General features: G+C 39.7%; 1 protein-coding gene across 1 annotated transcript in view; it reads right to left on the bottom strand.

Annotated features, from left to right (window-relative positions):
• spns2 (SPNS lysolipid transporter 2, sphingosine-1-phosphate) overlaps positions 1–13,700 on the bottom strand; it is a 62,951-nt gene that overhangs the window by 37,829 nt on the left and 11,422 nt on the right. The window contains exon 2 of the mRNA XM_026211799.1: positions 6,938–7,003. Within this exon, the coding sequence (XP_026067584.1) occupies positions 6,938–7,003 (66 nt within the window). The remainder of the gene's footprint in view (positions 1–6,937; positions 7,004–13,700) is intronic.

Raw genomic sequence — 13,700 nt, 5'->3', positions numbered from 1 at the left:
TAAAAAATCATGTAGCATCTTGTCACACTACACTGTCCCCCAGAAAGAAAATTTTGATAAACAGTTATTTCCCAATAGAGCACAGAAAATATGTTCTGATACTGAAATTCCTTCACCATGGACAATAAAAGTAAAAGAAGTCAACCGTACATGGGAAATGGAGCTTTAACTATTTTTTTACAGTACAAGCCTTGGTTAGAAACCAGAATTGAGTCGAGAAAAGATAATATCCTGTAATTTTCTTGCTTACGGCTGGTTAGACTCCATGTTGTAGCTGGGAGCTGGTGTGTGAGAAGCGTGGGATATGGGCTTTTTTAGAGTGGGTGTGGAGTTTTCCTCTCCTGCCCAGAGCTGTACATCTAATGATAGGTCAGCATTCAAATGACAGTGTATGTAAATGAGTGTGTCTATGCTGAGGTCCTTGCCAATGCTGTTTAAACCAATGTGACAAATTTACTCACAATGGTAAGTGCAAATGCACACAAACCCTCACGTACACACATAATAAATCAAAGGATCACACCCATGATCTCTCTCCCTGGATGTACTGTAATAAACGGTTTGACCTTGAGAGATGTATTGTGTGTGGATGGGTGGTTGAGTCTAGAGGGGACAGAGAAAAATAGACCCGCGCCTTGTATTGATTTGTGCATGTCTTCATCATACAAGACAATACTCAAGGTTTGTGCCAAGCCGAATCTAACTCTAATGCCTGAGGGATTATTTTGTGTCAATGTCAAAAATGCTTTGTTTTGTTGATCACCGAGAGAGCTTCAGTACAGATTGGGGCTGATGTTTTTTGTCAGTTTATTAGCTTTCTCTGTTCCTGTATTCCATTTTTGGAGGAAATCTGTCCAAGCAGACTCTTTAAATGATAGGGAGGATGACTTTGTGAATTTCATTTGAGGCGGGCTATTCCCTAGCTTTGGGGTTAATGTTTGCTGTGATTGGCTGCAGGGTTTTGATTGGCATGAAGCTCTGCGAGCATGATGTTTAAAGGGGATCAGTGCAGCTCCCGCCTCCATCCCAGGTGAGACATGGACTAAAAAGTATTCACAGACATTATATAACATACAAATAATATATACCTCATATCTATATGAATTTTGGGGGGATAATTTGCTGAATTCTGCTAAACACTGTATTAAATGGTTAAAATTGTGCAGAAATATGACCTTGAGATTTCTTTGTGAGATTCACCCATCAGGCTGATCTGAAGCAGATTCAAGCTGTAAGACCTACATATCTATTCATAGCATGTGCAGAAATGTGGATTTGCTGTATTGATTGCTCATTACCCAGTGTCAGAGCCAGGCTGATGAAGAGAGAAATTGGTTTTTATTTTTTCCCTCAGTTTTCGTATTGACACGGCTGTGGATCATTACATCTCTGTGCCATTGACTGTGGGAATGATGAGCAGGTGCAGCACTTTCCCTCTTTCATTTCCATCTCTCTCGCTTAGTCTATGTCCGTCTCCTTCGAACACATCTCCCGCTGTCTGTTTCCTGCTGTGCAATCCATTTATTCATTTTTTAGACGCCTGTCAAATTGACAGTGCAGCAAAAACAGCTACAGAGCAATGTCTTATAAGAAACCTAATGATACTGAGAGGAGAAGAAAGCAGGGATATCATAGAACAGCTGTGGTCTGAGTGTGAACAGCTGATGATACACAGATACAGTAGCTCCTCACTGTCCAGGCCAAAGAAATCAGAAACTGTAAGATCTGCTATTAAAGGGAAAGCTGAGAAGGGGACAATTGTGTCTGTGTCAACAAACAGTGGAAGTGTTGTACTACAGGAGGCCTGTGTGCCTGTGGTTGACATCTCGATTTTTTAAATAATAACTTTTAATGGCTTATGGCTATGTAAGCCAATATCCTGACGGTCACGATCCACACAGAAATTTATTCTCAATATAGCGCATTCTTTGTCTGGGTGGATGAAGTCGAGCACCTGGGCTGCAGTCATTCACTGGCCACAGACTGACTGCAGCTATATACAACACATGCCCTAGACGGAGCGGCTAGACGAAGACATGGGCTCAGCGGAGTCGTGTCAGGATTCAAAAACAGCGTCCGCTCCTGCCGTGACAGATGGGATAGGAGGCAAGGGCAGACACACACCTCACATGCAGACAAGAGCTGCCATCTTTGACCAGAGGGCACTGACCTCTTGACCTTTAGAGCAATGCAGTCTAATTAGAGTCTCTACGGTGCCGTCAGAAAAGTGAAACACAACATATCATATTTTTGTCCTTATAAAAATTATTATTAAGCACTATAGCTCATAAGCAAAACCTATAACCTGCAGTATTAAAGATAGCGTAACCCTCACCTTTCGTTCTACAGACCTAAATAAAATAATATTTATTAGATCAAATCATGCACTAGCTTCAAATGTTTGCCAAATTGTGCATCCTACAAACAAGCACAGCAAACCTGACAATTATTTATAGTATTTAACCCAACCCCCCCCCCCCCCCCCCCCCCAAACAAATCCTGCCTACCAGTCCAATCACATGATCATTGTGGTGGCATATTTCACACTGACAAGCAAGCACATTTTTTTTTTTGTGAGAAAATGAATTAGTTACTAATTGTTTCTGTCAAAACAATCGCAAACCTTTTTAGGAATTAAAGATCAGTCTAGGTTTTAGGTTGCATATGACTCCACCTAGTAAACTGATGCTGAGACCACGAGAAATGTTAACATTCGGCTGTCTAAAGTTCATCCTCATCTATCCATCTTCAGCAAATATTTCTCTTTTAGATGTAGAGAGGCCATCCAGATTCCCCACACCCATCCTTAAAATGCCGATGTCACCTACTAAACAAAAGAGCAAGGAGGAGGCCCTCGGGACAGTAATAACATCCGAGTTAACCCTCTCTTCTTTCCTCATTCCATCTTCATTATTTCCATATTCTATCTCGCAGACGTCCAGAACTGCCTGAAGGCGTTGTGGCTAGCAAACAGTCAATTTTTCTTCTGTGTCAACGATAATTGCTCTTTCCCGCTAATCTGAAATTAATATCTCTTAGTCTGATAGAGGTTTGGTTAAAGGAAATAAAGCATGAGACAGCATTGGAAGTGGGATCAGATCTAGAAGTCTTGTCTTTGTGGACAAGGAAGTGATTGACAGGTATGATAGCCACATCCAAAAGCACATTGTGTAAAGCCAGATAAAGTCAATATTGCCCTCATAAGGTTACACGAGAGCAGGCTGTGTGTCAATATCAAGTACAGACATACATTTATCTGGAAATATAACACTGGGCATCACGTGAAGGATGCAAACCAGACTAGACATGTATCTGGTTGCAAACCAGACCAGACATGTATCATATGTGAAATATTTTTGCAGGAATTGAATCTTTGAGCTCTTTGATTTGTTAATATAAGAGTTTTGGTACTCACCGCATAAAATCAGTGATGCCTGAATCACACTGTGTTGAGGTTGTGGTATGACCTCATCTCTGTGGTACTTGATACTTCAGTTTTCCCACAGCCCATCATTCACTAATTTACTGTATGTTTACTTCCTTTTGTTATGACAATGACACCCTATCTTGACAGATTGACTCGCAAAGAAAGGCCTATGTGTTTAATTATATTATGAAAAGATTTCTCCTCCCAACCTGTCACTATATTTCACCTCCTGTTTTATGGTAGACTGCCTTAGTCAGCCATTCCTCAAGACTTTCCTTAAAGGAAAACGCCACTGTTTTCCCATATACCTCTATGTTCTTCCCTCAGCTTAATCTCAATATCTCTTTGTGCCATGTGCGCTTTAAGACATCTTGCCACAGTCTGTAGATTTTGGAAAAGCTAGCTCTGTCAAACTAACAGATGTGTGTGCAAAAGCAAACAAACAAAACACTTTTCAGAAAAGGTCGTACTCCAGTTGATCTCATGCCATCCCTTCAACCAACTTTTCACACCGAGGTTCTCATCCAATGGCCAGAGCATCTGAAATTTCGTTGCGTCGTGTGAAGACTGAGGTCAGACTGGGATCAGAGGCCAAACTAAACCTGCCGCAGACACTTTCTCTACACTCTACGTAAGCACAGACCCCATGCACTGCTTAACATAGGGATTTTTCCCTGCTCACATTTTTCTAGGTGGCATAGGATGTGGTCCAGGATGTGGTTTGCTTATGATATTTTGTTAAAGCTCAAATTTATTAGCGCAAAGACTATCATATTTTTATGTCTATAACAAAAAAGTCTGCTTAAAAAGAATAATAAATTATTTTTCGCTCCATTCCATCTCTTCATCCACTGGCTTCAGCCTTTTTTATTTTATTTTTTTGGCATTACATCTAAATAAAAAAATAATAATAAAAACAGCCATATTGTACATTTATTTGTTTGTTTTCGTAGGGCCATATCTTGCCAGATTTTGAGGCTTCTCAACTCAAAAGTCCCAATTTAACCCCAATTTTGAGTGGCTCTTATGACAGTTTCACAGCAGGAGAGGTGCCATCCCTCCTGTAGCATATAGACCAATAATTGGCTGCCATGCTGTCAAAGCACCAATTGCCTGCTGAGAATCAACCTATAGAAAGTTTCCAAGCAGTCATTCACTTTATGGTTAACCTGAGCCAAGCAGAATTGTAATGTTTGTTTGCTTCCAATTACAGACTAATCAAAAACACATTTTCTTCAGTGAGTGACAGTACGATTTCTGCAGTTGAAATTTAGTCAGCTAAGCAAAAACAGAGAATAACTCTTTCTTACGGTATGACAGAATGAAAGTTTTCCTTTGTATATCTCCACTGTTGGGAACGTTACTTAAAAAGTAATTAGTTATAGTTACTCACTACTTGTTCCAAAAAGTAACTGAGTTAGTAACTGAATTACTCTATAATAAAAGTAACTCGTTACCAGGGAAAATAACTATTTGCGTTACTGTTTAAAAAAAAAAGTTGCTAAATGTCAAAGAATTTGTATTTTTTGAGCAGTTTTAACAACTTTAACAAGTTGAAATGAGTAGAACAGACAGGCATTCGTACATAACTTTCGATATTTATTGCACGTCAACAGACAGTAAGAGTTTTATCCTGGACTTCAAGTATTATCTTTGTAAGAAAAGTGTTTTTGGCCACTAGCTTTGTAGATGTGTGTGTCGTTGTGAGATGCATCATTAAATTTAGAGTTGCTTATAATGGATGTCGACAAAGTCTTCGCTCCTGGACATAATGTGTGTGTGTGTCTGTGTGTGTGTGGTGCCGCTGGCATGTGTGTAAAAACACTGGCTCTGATTGGCTACCATGAAACACATGACTCTGCCTTGGCCAATCATAATCGCTTATCTCGTTATAAACCCACCTCTTCACTAGCTGTGTGAGCCAGGGGTGCGTTCGGATTATACAGTTTATTCAATCAATGCATAGTAACGCACTGCATTTAACGTCCAGTAATGTTAACAGCATTGTAACGACGGGAAAAGTAATTAATTAGATAACCCCGTTACTGAAAAAATAACGTCGTTACCTAACGGAGTTATTCCAAACACTGTATATCTCACACAATATAATCAGTTTTGTGATATTTAGCTGAATTAAGCTTGAGGTCTCATTTAAAAAAAATCCAAACTTTTGAATGGTAGTATGTACAGTATATACATATAAATAGAATGATATCTATTTGCTCCAGCCGATTTGCAAATTAGCATCTTAAGCATGAACCTCACAAAATTGTTTCTTCTTTATAAATTATATAAATAAATTTATAAATAAATTTTTACTTAACCCTTTTTTTTTTTACCCAGAATTAAAATATCCCACTCTTAAAATACTGAAAGGTTTATGTGCCGAGGTCTCTGTGGGCCAGTTATTCTAATATTTTCAAACCAAATGAATGGGGGCAGTAGATAAACACTGAGCTGGATCTGAATCCCAGACATCTCTGGCTATGCAACCGCTCAATGGGCCTCTGTTTATGTGAGTGTGTGCGTGAGCGTGTGTGCTTGTTGTATATATTCTTGCCTCTATGTATGGCGGTGTCTCTGTTTGCACACTCAAGTATGTGTGTGAGCACGCACACAAGTACAGTTTATGTGTGCTAGTGCTCATAGGGCTGCTCCAATAGGACCTCCACACTGTGACTTTCCTTCACAAAAGCCACTTGACGCGGACCCAGCCCGGTTCAGGAAGCCCAACCCAACGGCCTCAAAAACCCCCACCTGACCCAGCGCAAGCCAGCCGTTTGAACACTGAACCCTCTCATTCACCTCCCTACGTATACATCCACTGATTCCTAGCCCACCACAAACAACCTTTAATGATGTCGTAATGTGTTACACTTCACTGTCATCTGCATATAATAAGGGAACAGTTATTAGTCATTTTTTAATTTTAGCCGTTATGAACCTTAGCGACAGACCACAAGCATCTCTAAGCTAACAAGAGCTCTGTGTGTTTTCCAGAATAAACTAGTCTTTTCCTCCCATTAAAAGGAACCGGAGAGCGGACTCACAGTGTTGGGCATCCACTGCAGTACTATTACAGTTTCCTGTAACAACCAGACTGAAAAAAAAAAACACATTTACAGCTTCTCGAGTACCTCACTGGAGTTTTACGTAGTCTTTTTCTTTAATAGAAATATCGGAAAATGTACGTAATGTCCTTGCACTGTTAAATAATGGACAGATCACAGTGCAGGATGGGTCTCCATCCAATAGAAAAAACGACTGTGGCAGTCCTCTGTTTTGTTAAACCCTAACAAGTGTTTCAAGCACAGTCAATTATACTGGCTTTGAGGAGGAGGGAGCTGGAGCTGGAGCACCTCATTCACAGTTTTGTCCTCCTTTGTTAACTCTGTCACTTCGGCTGCAGTGTTCTCTTCCACCTCATGTTAGTAATATAAGTCAGAGAGTTTGTGTGTGCACACTGCATGATTGCAAAACTACGTAATTATGGGATTATGAGAGACTTACCTGTTTGCAACAAGCCTGCTCCGCTGTCACCAACGTCAAAGTGTTTCTGTATGTCAAGCAGGACACCTGGGAAACCGAGACAGAGAGACATTAGAATTTGTGCTCTGAAGTAAATTTTACCCTTTAAGCGCAACAATTAGAGTTAAGACTTTCTTTTTGAAGAAATGATTAGTGAATTAACTTTCAGACATCTGTGCAAAGCATTTTAAAGAATAAAAAATATTGACAGGTGTTTCTCATTACACTTCCTTGTGATCCTCAATAACAGAACAGTTACAGGCTAATGTGGGATCCTATGGATGAACACACACACATTTCTACACTGGGCTGTTTGAGTCTGAAGCCAGAATGCTTTTAATTGACTTTCTTAATACGTAGATGTTGCTAGACTTATTGTGCATGATTTACTGGTGCACATTATGAACAATAATTGTAATCTTTCACCAAAACTGATTAAAAAAATTCTGGCCATAACGATAAGTTGCTCTCAGAATTTTGAATAAATTAAAACTAAAATAACTTTATAATTTTTTAAAAAAAATTATTCAAAAGGTAAATTTAACAATCTGAACATTACAATGTGCCATGTGCAAACATTTATAGATTTAATTAAGATTATATTTAAAAGTATATTTAAACATTTTAAAAACAAATTATTCATTAACATTAAAAAGGAATTCATATCATTCAAATATGAAAAATGAACTGAAAAACATGAACATATTTCTATCTTTCCATAAAACAATAAAAAATATGCTCAAATATAGAATACAAAGTTCCTGTTGTGCTGAAGCGTAAGAAAGAGAAAAGAGAAAGAAAAGCGCTTTGAATGTACCTTAAGGTGCAGACAGTAAGGAAAGACACTGACTGCACTGGAATGCGAGCAGGTGGCGTGACTCTTGTGACAGGAATGTTGCGTTTGTCACTATGTGCGGACAAGCCTGCACCTGCCAAAGTGCCTCTTCTCAGTACATCTTTGCTACAACGTGCCAGTGACAAGTCAAAACCGGTGGCGATGGGAAACCACAAACAGATAGAGGCGAAACTCGAAGATGACTAAAACCACTGCAGCAACAGAAACAAATTGCTATTTTTATTTCTCACAGCCACTCCTGTGTTATTTGTCTGTGTTTGTGCAACACGTTAAAAAGCATGACGTAATTAGCCAGGCAGCACTGAAAAGTTAATAAAGAGACGGTTAGGCGGCACTAGGTGTTTGATCCGGGTGCATGAAGCCTGTGAAGCGGATGGCTTTCTCTCTTCCTCTATTCGTACAAGAATGTTCAGTGATTTAGAGAGATGTAACATCAGAGATAACGTCAAGCATGTCGGATCTCTATCGCTCTTGTCTAATTTCATTGGCTGTCAGTCACAGACTCTGTTTACAGCCTCTCTCTCCTGCATTTAGAAGTGTCTGAATGCTGTGTGCTTTGCACAAATGGAAGATCAAAGTCTTTGTCTGAGAAGAGTTAGAGACAGTTAAAAAGCACCAGAGGCTTAATTTCTCACTTTAAAGTGATCAGAAAGAAGGAATGTGGTGATGAGAGACTGAAGATTTAAAGGCAGCAACACGAAAGCTGCAATTACACTAAAACTGGAATAATGCCCTGATCAAGAGCTCTTTAGACTACCGGCCAAAACATACACAACAAACTGTATAGCAATATGATATGGTAAAATAATACAGAAGATATGTAGGCACCAGGCTACATCTTCTAAAAATGATTACTAATGAACTGATTAAAAGACATTTGGATCACCTTTGCTATCATTTAACACACACAGTTAATCTTAAAAACACCGGTAACACTTTACCATAAGAGCCCCTTAGTTAATGGTAGTTAATGAATCAACAAACTATAGCGGTCACACTTTAAAGTCCAATTTTCGGAATTAATGGACCATTAACTACAACGTAACATAAACTTTTAATTTGTTGCTCAGAAATAGTTAGTAAATTAGTTGTTAAGTTTAGGTATTGGGCAGGATTAGAACTGTATAATATGGTTATACAAAATATCTACTACCATAAGTACTAATAAACAGCCAATATGCTAACAGTAGGCATGCTAATAAGCAACTAATTAATAGTGAGAATTGGTCCCTATACTAAAGTGTTACTACAATAACTAACAATGAGGAATACTTTTGTCACATTATTTATTAATCTTTGTTAATGTTAATACTACTGTTGGTGTAAAAGTATATTGTCCAATAATTCAAAATAAATCAATATAAAATGTTAAATGAAAAAATATTTTATTTGTTCAGTTGCATGTCATGTGACCATTAATCTATCAACGTCCAAATGTTTCGTTCATTTATTGAAACATTAACTTAAATCTTCAACGGGTACTTCAAGTAAAATAATTTAGGTCAAAGACATTGGTCTGACAGAAAAGCTTGGAAAACCCTTTTCAAAGTGAACATCCATTCTTCATACTTAACATTAAATGGATTTGGACATGGGGTAGATACGGGGCGTTGGCTTTCCACAATCCTCCTCTATGCTCAGGAGCGGGTGGTCCCGCCCTTTTTCCATCAGTCTAATCTGAGGCAGTGTACTAATTACCTTGGTCACACTCCTCCGTTGCCCCCCAGCCTTCAATCCCTCCATCTCTCCATCTCCTCCCACTGGGAGGGGGATCCCTGTGCCAGATGGTGCTGCGTTTCTCCTCTTTCAACCGAGACTGCACCTGCCCACCCTCACGCCTGCCAAAGACACAACCTCAACCACCACGCTCTTCCCACCAAAACTCCCACAGCCACAACTGATCCAAACCATGTATCAATCTGATTTAGTAAGTCCTTATTTAACTTGATAAAGTAAGGTCTTTCTACTGGAAGAGACTGGTACTAGTAGGTCATTGTGTGCACAGCACAACACCAGACCATGACAGCAACTATCATATTAGTGAATTATGTTCAGTGTTTGGCAGGCGATGCTGTCCATATGTGATTTGCCCTAAATTCTCAAACCTCTATCTTCTCTTCTGGCTCTCTGATAAAGATACAGTGTTTAGGGAAAACATAGCAACACCTTGAAACTTTTTTCAGAGAGAGCTGTCATGAAGCATTTGATGTGTAGCCACTCTGACTACATGTTGCATCACACTGTAAAACGGTAGGCAATGTGGGCGATGCCACACAAGGCAATGCAAATGCCCCAAATGGCACCAGCAGAATCATCGACCTTCTAGTGTCCGCCTCAATCCCACCAGCCCTGAGGTGTTGCCATAGTAACATGGCACTGGCACACACACACACACACACACACACAAACAGGAGAAAAAATGTCAGCTGGCGACTGGTCAAGTTAGCCTGATAAGAGAGGTAAAAAGAAGCTTTACAGTAAAGAAGAAATATGCAGTTATCTTGATTAGCAAAGACTTTATCTGATTCTTACAAGGAAAAGATTTATCAGGTTTGGCTGATACGGTCACCTGCTTTGCACTTTGTTGCAGCCTATTCTGAGTTACTTTGTCAAAATGAAGAAACCGCAACAGATACTGAAGGCGAAAGAATGCTGCCCTGCCTGTTGTGACTGATCTATTGCATACAAAACACATCACTTTGTGACTAAAAGTACCAACAGCCACTGATTGCGGTTGACAAAACCTTCATGGGAGAAAACATATACAGTTTGTATAAACATGAACATACTTTCTGATGTCCTTTATTGTTAATTAATCCTAGCTTAACAAATAATTTGTGCAAAAAGCCTAATGCACATTCCTCATAGATTAGTTATAAAGTCAATCAAACCAGCTAGTTTAGATTCAAACATTTGCTTACAAATCACACAGTAAAACTGCAATGCTAACATACTGTGGTGTGAGAAAGAGCGCCTTTTGTTTTCTAGCACACTAGTTTCATTATCCTAAATGCTAATCAAACATTGACATTGGTTCATGTGGGTTTCCATCTTATCAGCTGATTGGTGCAGTGAAATGGCGATATGCTAATATAAGTTGCAGTGCATTTGAATGACGCTTTTTGATTTAACGCTTTCACTATAGTGCCATTCCCAGGAGACCCATTGGGCATTGACCAGTGGACTGACCAATAGCATGTTTGAAAAAGTTCAGAGGGTCAGGATAAGCAAATCAGTTCTGTTAATGCGTCTAGTGCTTTTTCAAATCTCAGGGGAGTTCATTCGAGTGAAGCTGTTTAATGGATTCCTCGATGCTGGAGGAGCAGCCTTCCTGCATTTGATTTACACAAGATGGCGTGATGGTATCTTAGACATACATTGTTTGGGCCCATATTTGTCTGATCTGATAAGAGGAGGTCAGGATGTAAGTTCAAGTGCTTGTCTTGGTTGAGTGTTTCTTAAAGACTATGAGCTCATCCATGCCAAGAAATGCAAAGAGGTTTGAGTTTTGATACACTAAGCTACTGTTAAGGTAAGCTGATGCTATATCAGAGATATATTTAGTGTGTGTGAAACTGTCTGCATGTAAAGTACCAGTACGGTCGAAATTCCAGTACGGTCAAATCCTGAAACGCAAGCATCCCCTATTCAACTGTCGGAAGCTTAAACAATGGCAAACATTTTTCTTAGAATCCAGACTTAAAAGCTCATTAAGGTATAAATACTGCATTAATGCACACAACACCCTGTTCTTATTTTTGTAAAAACACATACACGTCACAGCATAGACCCAGAGGACTGTCTTGTCGTCTGTGGAGAGAGAACGAAAACGAGGATCATTGAGTGATAGGACAGACCTAATTTTGCAATCCCCAAAAGAGAGATGATAGACCTGAGCAACCCTGGTGCTATTTCAGGGCTGGGAGAAGTAGGTTAGGATAAAGAAGAGGCTGGCTGCCCTATATACTGTAACTGAGAAGACGAGGAGAGGTGAGAGGAAAGGCAGCTGGGAGAAGCGCAAAGCTTGATATAGTCAGAACTCTGTGAGGGGATTTTACTGAGATTGCATCTGCTGTAGTGTTGTCCATCAGCACGCTTCACTTCTACAATCCAAAAGTCTAAAATAACTTAGTTGGTTTAGTTTATTTGATCATCATTTGATAAATAAACATTGTCATGATCAACATAAATGTTCACAAATACAGCAAATATGACAATTGTTTAAAAAATAATTGCACCCTCTGACAGCGCTCTTTGCATTTGTGTGTTTAGCATCCAGTTAACTAAAGAAACAGCAAGTTTAGTGCAATGTGGCAAAAAAGCTCAATCTATAAATATACAGTAACTAGTTTACATACAAAATGAGCCGTTTTTGTGCTAAAAAAAATCTCAAAATGAGTAGCACGTGGTTAACCTGGAATGCAGATGGTTAGTAAATAAGATGCAGGGTTTTGTGCTGCAGTACTGTATTCAAAATTGGCACAACTGTTTCGACTTTGCCCCTGTGTGTGTGTGTGTGTGTGTGTGTGTGTGGTAGGTCAAACAGCAGTACAAACGTACATTTCCATATCCTGTGTAATGCTACTCTTTGCGGTAAGAGAATTTCCTCTCTGCCCTGTTGTGAAGTTCTCTCCCTCATTCTTTTCATTCTACCAAACCACTATACTGCTGCAGACACATCCTGAAGCTCTCTTCCTCCTATTTTCCTTTCCTCCTTTCCCATCCCCTGCTTCTCTGCTTCTCTCATCAACCTAAGGGTGATCCTTCTCAAAAGTGTCACAGGGACTGATATAACAACACCTCGACAGAAGAAAAAACACTGTTCCCATGTTCACCCTTCCCAGCTTCTCTGCAAAAATGTCTGCTCTCTTGCGCTGAGCCAAACCTAGGAGAGTGCAGAGGCAGGGTAAGAGCTGACCACAAGTATGCTTGTCTGTTCCAGGCAAGCTCCTGACCGCCGGGTCCATACATATCCCACAAACGATGGATGCTTTTTCCACTCAGCCTTTAACCACCACACAGTCCATATAAACACAATGCAGATGTCAGAGGAGGGCAGTAGGGGGTGGGAGGGGGGGTGTTTTAGCAGGCGTTTGCGGGTGTGGGTGTTTCGGAATTCCCATACCATTTTATACCAGTAGTTCCTCATTACTGCCTCACCCTCGGGCGGTCTGCCAGCACTGCTTGCCGTTGTACTGCTCTGTAGGCTACACTGCTGATCTGAGACTAGTTTTAAAGTGTGTGTGCACAAGAGCAAAAAATGTACACTTTATGGTTATTACCTCACAAATGCACAGAAAATAGTATTTCCTTTAAACCAAAATACTTGCCTGGAGAGTGTAAATAATTTATGCACTGCAAGGCTTCTTCAGTCAGTCTTCTAGTCTAGACCACACCACATGCTTTTTAATATTATATAAAAAGAAAAAGAGGGAGAGGTTTTCTCCTGCAGAGGTGCTATGCAGAAACAGCATATAGTATTTGTATATGAATAATTCATAAGAGAATTATTGTGTCAGACGTATAGCTGTGCAGTGGTCAGAATGCACTGGAGCATATGGTCAATAAATGTACAGACATATCAGTATACTTTATCTCTATACATGGATACAGAGAGGGATTTTCTAGTTTAAGCATGCACAGACACGGAGATGCATGAGTATAGATTTCTAGCAACAGTAAACATTGGCTGTAATTTTCACTGTATACATTTATATAGTGGATATTACACACAGAGGCTCTAAATGAGCAGCTCGTTTCATTAAATGAGCTCCTGACTAAACTGAGCAATTTAGCAGGAGAGAAAGCAGCTGACAGACACTGGAGTGCAATTAAGGCTGCCCTTACTATCAGTCTGATTTGATAGCATTCTGTCGGTTGTGTGCTAAT

This window comes from Carassius auratus, chromosome 30, assembly GCF_003368295.1.
Source record: "Carassius auratus strain Wakin chromosome 30, ASM336829v1, whole genome shotgun sequence".
In the NCBI taxonomy this organism is placed as follows: Eukaryota; Metazoa; Chordata; class Actinopteri; order Cypriniformes; family Cyprinidae; genus Carassius; species Carassius auratus.
The sequence above is the reverse complement of the archived record's forward strand: the minus strand, read 5'-3'. Positions and strand labels throughout refer to the sequence as shown.